This window comes from Nicotiana tomentosiformis, chromosome 11 (genome assembly GCF_000390325.3).
Source record: "Nicotiana tomentosiformis chromosome 11, ASM39032v3, whole genome shotgun sequence".
Lineage (NCBI taxonomy): Eukaryota > Viridiplantae > Streptophyta > Magnoliopsida > Solanales > Solanaceae > Nicotiana > Nicotiana tomentosiformis.
In genome coordinates, this window is record NC_090822.1 from 76,148,947 (window position 1) to 76,155,503 (window position 6,557).

The 6,557-nt window shown below is 39.9% G+C and overlaps 1 protein-coding gene across 1 annotated transcript; it reads left to right on the forward strand.

Moving 5' to 3' along the window:
* Positions 1–1,494: 1,494 nt before the first annotated feature.
* Positions 1,495–2,850, forward strand: LOC138901698 (uncharacterized). Its single transcript, XM_070189479.1, has 3 exons — positions 1,495–1,629; positions 2,285–2,404; positions 2,518–2,850. Exons 1-3 carry the CDS (start codon positions 1,495–1,497, stop codon positions 2,848–2,850), a joined length of 588 nt encoding a protein of 195 aa, XP_070045580.1.
* The last annotated feature ends 3,707 nt before the right edge of the window (positions 2,851–6,557 follow it).

Below are 6,557 nucleotides of genomic sequence, written 5' to 3' on the forward strand. Positions count from 1 at the left end.
CCTACGGATATGATATGACTCCAGAACATTATGTAAGTATGACGACGGGGAAAGGCAGTAAGGGTTCCATCACTAGATGTTATTGATAAATAAGTGCAAATGAACACTGGATATATAAGGAGCCAGTGTCCGGGGTAAGTTAAGACAAAGGATATAACCCAAGAGAGATTACGCAGAATATATGATAATGGACTAACAAGTAGTTAGTAATTGATTCAGGAAGAGCCTAGCCATGGCTAAACAAGAGGATACAGACAAATCAGCAGGTTGTGCCAGATAAACATAGTGAAACCCAACATAGGGAATTCAGTCTCGCAAATGTGATGACATCGTAATCCTTGAGAAATATTCAGATAGGATTTAGGATTGTTAAAGGTACCGTATATGTGTTACGAAAATAAAAAATCGGTGCCACTGAGAAGGCAATCAAAAATTTTAGTTCAGAATCAACTTTACGAGCACAAGGGCGCAGAGGTAAGTAATTAAGGATAATTATAGGTGAGGAAGAACATCAAAAATTCTTTCGGGTATACAATGTAATAAGCTCGCAGCTTTACAGGCGTCAAAAGGTCTCTCTTAAGTACTACAAAGAAAGACTAGCCGAGGCAATAAGGAAGAAGGCTTCAACTTAAGCATAGTGACATAAAGAAGAAATGGTCTTGTAACACCATTCTCACAACAACATTGTATGCACTCCATAAGAAAGTGGCACCTATCGTGGCTAATGAACGGGAAGAAAAAAAAATCAAAAGATGATATGTGAGATCATATGAGTTACAGGAAATTTCAGTATTTGTGGGCAATGAGATAAGCCATGTATTCATGCAACAAGTGGAAGAATGACCGTGAAAAGTAATTGCTTATGTTTAAAGACAACTAAAAAAGCACGAGAAGAATTACCCTACCCCTGATTTAGAGTTAGCCGTGGTGATTCATTCACTAAAGATGTGGAGGCACTATTTATATGGAATTCATGTTGATATCTATACGGATCATAAGAGACTTCAATATATCTTCAAGCAAAAGAAATTTAATTTATGCCAAAGGAGATGATTGGAGCTACTGAAAGACTATGACGTTGATATTTTATACCATCCGGGGAAGGCAAATGTAGTAGCTGATGCCCTCAGCCGTAGATCTATTGGTAGCCTGTCATATTTACAGCCAGAGATGAGTGGGATAGCCCATGAGATTTATTAGCTAGCTAGTCTTAGAGTTTGATTACTGGACTCAGGTGATACCGGAGTTACTATTCAGAACACGGCAACATCCTCTTTAGTAACTAAAGTGAAGGAACGCCAGTATGAGGATCCTATGCTAGCTCATTACAGATATACATCCCCTCAAAAGGATAATACACCAGTTGAGATTACAGGAGATGGAGTCCTCAGATATCGAGGTCGATTATGTGTTCCTAATATGGCAGGGTTGCGCCAGCAGGTTATGGGAGAAACTCACTATTCTCGTTATTCTATTCATCTAGGAGTGATGAAGATGTATCATGATATAAGGGGAATATACTGGTGGGACGGAATGAAGAAGGATATAGTTGAATTTGTTGTTCAGTGCCCTAATTATCAGCAGGTTAAGATTGAGCATCAGAAACCCGGTGGATTATTGCAGGCTATAGTGATTCCGACTTGGAAATGGGAAGTGATTAATATGGATTTCATCATAGGCTTACCTCGTACCCAGCGTAAGTTCGATTCTATATGGGTTTAGTGTTGATAGACTTACAAAATCAACCCATTTTCTGCCTATCAGGACTACGTATTCAGCAGAGGATTATGCAAGGCTTTACATTAAGGAGATAATACGACTTCATGGTGTCCCTATATCTATTATCTCAGATAGAGGAGCTCAGTTTACAGCTAGTTTCTGTAGGTCCTTCCAAAAAGGATTGGGGACTCAAGTAAGTCTTAGTACAACATTTCATCCCCAGACAGACGGTCAGGCTGAGCGTACTATTTAGACACTAGAAGATATGCTACGGGCTTGTGTGATAGACTTCAGTGGTAGCTGAGATGATCATCTTCCACTTATTGAGTTCGAGTATAATAATAGCTATCATTCCAGCATTCAGATGGCTCCATACGAAGCTCTTTACGAACAGAAGTGTAGGTCACCTATCGGATGATTCGAGGTTAGGGAAACTAAGTTAGTAGGACAAGAGTTGGTACAATAGACAGTTGAGAAGATTAAGCTTATACGGGAAAGGCTATTAGCAGCTCAGAGTCGTTGGAAGTCCTATGCATATAATCGATGACGAGACTTGGAGTTTCAGGTAGATGAATGGGTATTCCTAAAGGTATCACCAATGAAAGGCGTTATGAGATTCGGTAAGAAAGGAAAGCTTAGCCCTCAGTACATTGGACCTTATAAGATCATACGCAGAGTAGGGCAGGTAGCATATACTTGCCTTCCAACTTGGAGTCAGTACATCCAGTCTTTCATATGTCTATGCCCCGTAACTGTATCCGAGATCCTTCTAGAGTCATTCCAATTGACGATGTTCAGGTCATAGAGAAACTATCATATGAGGAAGCTCCCATTGCTATACTAGATAGACAGGTTCATAGATTGAGAACTAAAGACATATCTTCGGTTAAAGTACTTTGGAGGAACAATAATGTGGAGGATATGACTTGGAAAGCTGAAGAAGACATGAAGTCTAGGTATCCTCACTTATTTCCGCTTTCGGAGGAGGATCGGACTGAGACATCACTGCCTTTAGGTACGTATATGGTGCTTGATTCTTATGTTAGTTATTGCCATTGGTCGTGTGAGGCCATTGGTATTGTTGATGATTGTGGCCTTGTGTGGCTTTGGGTTGTTGGGTTTTCTGTCTGACAGGTTGGTAGTAGTACCATTATAGAGGAGACTCTGCCAAAATTTCTATAGATCTCTGGGAGTTTAACATTCGAGGACGAATGTTTCTAAGGGGGGAGATTGTTACATCATGTGCGTCCCAAGGTGATGTATAATGAATATGAGACTTTATAATCATGATTTAAATAGGCTTAAAGTTATAATATGACTATATATGATGTTAGGATATAAAATATAAAGTTTTGAAAAAGTTAGATTTAAGTTGCGGAAAAACCGACAAAGGATTTGCCTTGTAACAGAGCTTTTTGAGAAATACATTTCGTGTGGTATATGAGGTCTTTTTGGGACATATTATATACCAAATTGAAGGTCTTGTAATTTAGTTTCCAACGCACTTAACCATTCATTCATACAATATCCGAATAAAAAGATATAAGCGTCGGAAGATGGGCTAATGCGAGGGTGCCAAGCTAGCACCTCTTTGACTTTTCAAAAGTTGATATATAGGTCTTACCTCGTCTCTCTCTATCTCTTCATTTTTACATAGAACCCGACTAGAGAACACCATAAAACCTATCCTTGAGCTCTCTAATAGGGTTTCAAAGAATACTAACATTCCGGGTACGAAATCGAGAAGCGATAACATCAGAATGATCCCTACGACGTAAGTATCATTATACAACCTCTCTTTTTTCTTTGTAGTTCGAGTTTTGTAAGGTACTTCATAGTTAAGAAATGTCTAATTTCTATATTTAAGTGTTTAAATATCAAGGAAGGTTGATAAATTGGTTTTCTAATAGTTAGAACTCACGTGATGGTGATCGGAAGCCGTGAGTTCGATTGTTTTTCACTTTTAGTGGACTGTTTTGTAGTCCACTCGTGTTGGCCTATTGTGCTGCTAATTTATGAAGTTTGGAAGGATAAAAGGGCGTGGAGGAGTGCCACATGTGGTAGGGTACTAGGTTAGTCGCTCGTTGTTGCAGTTTCAGGCTAATTGATAACTTGTTGATTGGGTGTGTTATGATATATTTGGGGTTTTTGTTGGATTGAAGGTTCTAAATTGTAATTAGGTTGGTTTTGAGTTGCTGATTGTATTGTGTTTGTATCTCGCCTATAGTAGGCTTGAGGGAGCAGTAAAATCAGGGGAAATGCTGCCCGCTTTATTTTAGAATCGAGTTATTGTTTGAGATACGTAATATACTAGCACCATCTAAGTCGTACATGTATTTGTTTGTTATAGGGTTAGCGCGCTAGTTATCATAAGCTTGTTGTTGAGTTGCATTGACGACTTGAGGTATGTTAAGGCTATCCATTCTTTCCTTTTGGCATAATCTATATGATACAAATGAAACATGCAAACGCGGAACTTTCATAAATGACTTTATTCATAGAAGTACTAGGGGTGCCTATGTTCTTGATTTCCCATGTGTCCTATTATTATATCTTATGTTCATGGGTATGAGAAAAATATGTAAGTTGCTAAAGTTTATCCGAAGGCATATTGATCTTATGACATTCCGAGAAATATTATTGACTTACTTTATTATCCATTGCATTTATTTATATATGTACATTGACCCATGACCAGATGGCATTATATACGTGTATATTATATGTATAAGGGATATGCGGAAAGGTTATGGCGTTATATTCGCACCACCACCTGATCAGCTGGTATGCGTTGATGATTTCGCCCACTGTGGGTGAGATGATATGATGGGATGCCCTCAGAGGCTTGATGATGTTATGTACGCATATACCTATGCATGGTATGATATTTATACGCACATGCATGATATTATTAGTTTTTCATGATTCACAGAGCTATTCAGACTTACAAGTTGAGTTCTTTACTCCATGTCTCTTTCATGTCTTTTATATACTACTTTCATGCCTTACATACTCGGTACTTTATTTGTACTAATGTCCCTTTTGCCTGGGGATGTTGTGTTTCATGCCCGCAGGTCCCGATAGACAGGTCGAGATTTCTCCTAGTAGGCTATCATCTCAGCGGAAGGTATTTGTGCACTCCACTTTCTCCGGAGTTGCCTATTTGGCCAGTTTGATTTGAATATGTATTGATTGGTATGGTGGGGCCCTGTCCTGACCTTTATGACATTTATGTACTCTTAGAGGCTTGTAGAAAAATGTCATGTATATGGATACTTGTATGGCCTTATCGACCTATGTTTCGAGTATACAAATGATCATGTCAGCCTTATAGGCCCGTATATCATATATATAAATTTCTATATCATGTTGGGTCATCCTATGTTTAGTATTCCCTTATGTTTTGTTCCCATTATCTCATGACGGCCCTTCTGGCCCATTTACCCATGACGGTATGTTAAGAAAGATATGTTACGTTGGTACTCGGTTGTGTAAGGCACCGGGTTCTCGTCGCGCCCCTGCGGTTTGGGTCGTGACAAAAAGTACCAGGGCTTGGGAGTCTAGGTTCAGGAAGATGTACGTGGAAGGAAAGACTTATGAGCTTTTGGCCAGGTTAGTTAAGGAAGTGCAAGAAGAGGTCAATAATGAGATGGATAAGCAAAATGTTATGCACATTGAGAGGGTCGATCACCTTGAGGCGCTGTTTGTTTAGAAGGAGGTGCATTTGAGTAAGTTGGTTGAAAAATATGTAAAGCTTATTGATGAGCTTGCTCGGCCAAAGTGTGTTGGGGAGGGGAGGGGGTATTCCCTAAACAGGCTCTCGGATCTTGAAAGGAGTCTATTAGATCTTTTCAGGAGGAAGGTAGGTTGCAGAGTGAGAGGGACTAGGCGATTCGGGTCCTAAACAAATTAAGGGTGTAGTCTGAACTTGCCCAGAAAGTCATCTTCCTGGAGTCCAAGATATCAATGCTTGAGGGTGTCCGCACAGGGATCCCTACTTGGAGGAAAAATTATATTAGGTGAGGCATGCGGTACAGACGGCCAGCCATGAAATATCCATCATCTCCCGAAGAAGAGTCCTTAGAAGAGGAGGCATTTCCAAACCCCCCGAAAGAGAAAACCAAAGAGGAGAACACTAAGTTGCACCTGGCCCTTCTGTCCCTCAAGTTGATCCGTCTCCGTCTGCTCTACTACCCCTTGGCTTGGTCCCTCAGGATCCGTAACTTTCTTCCTTCCTGAATAGGGTCAGTAAAGTGACAATACAAGTACAATGACCAATATCTGATGTTTTAGAAGACTGTCTTTTATTTTTTCTTTTGTTATTGGATAGTTGCGGGCATCGTGGGTACACCATCTTTTGTAACCAGTTGGGATTTTAATGAAAAGCAACATTTCCCGCAATCTTTTTATGCCTTTTAGGAATATTTCGTGTAGATGTTTTCAGTTTCTTCAAATGTTTCAGATACATGATTGTATCTTTGTACGATCTGGGTATTTTGTCTTGGAGGGACTTACCGCCAGTTTCGAGGACATCGTCTCAGGAAAAGAGCGTGATGCTCGATTTTCCCGAGGTTTCTTGGTCTCGGGTAGAGGGCACCGCTTGACACATTTTCCACGTGTGTTATATGGTCGTTCGTCTCCTGGAATATTCTGAAAAGTATCTTGAAAGTGGGAATTTCCTTAGGTGGGAAAATCATGTGTTCCTGACACCCTTATTTGGGATCCGTAAACGTGAAACGTTGTGTCTATTTAATATATGAGACACATGGACTGATACGATTGTAAATGGTACCTTTTGCGATTATCGAGGTAATGATGACTTCTCCTCGTAAAAGGAG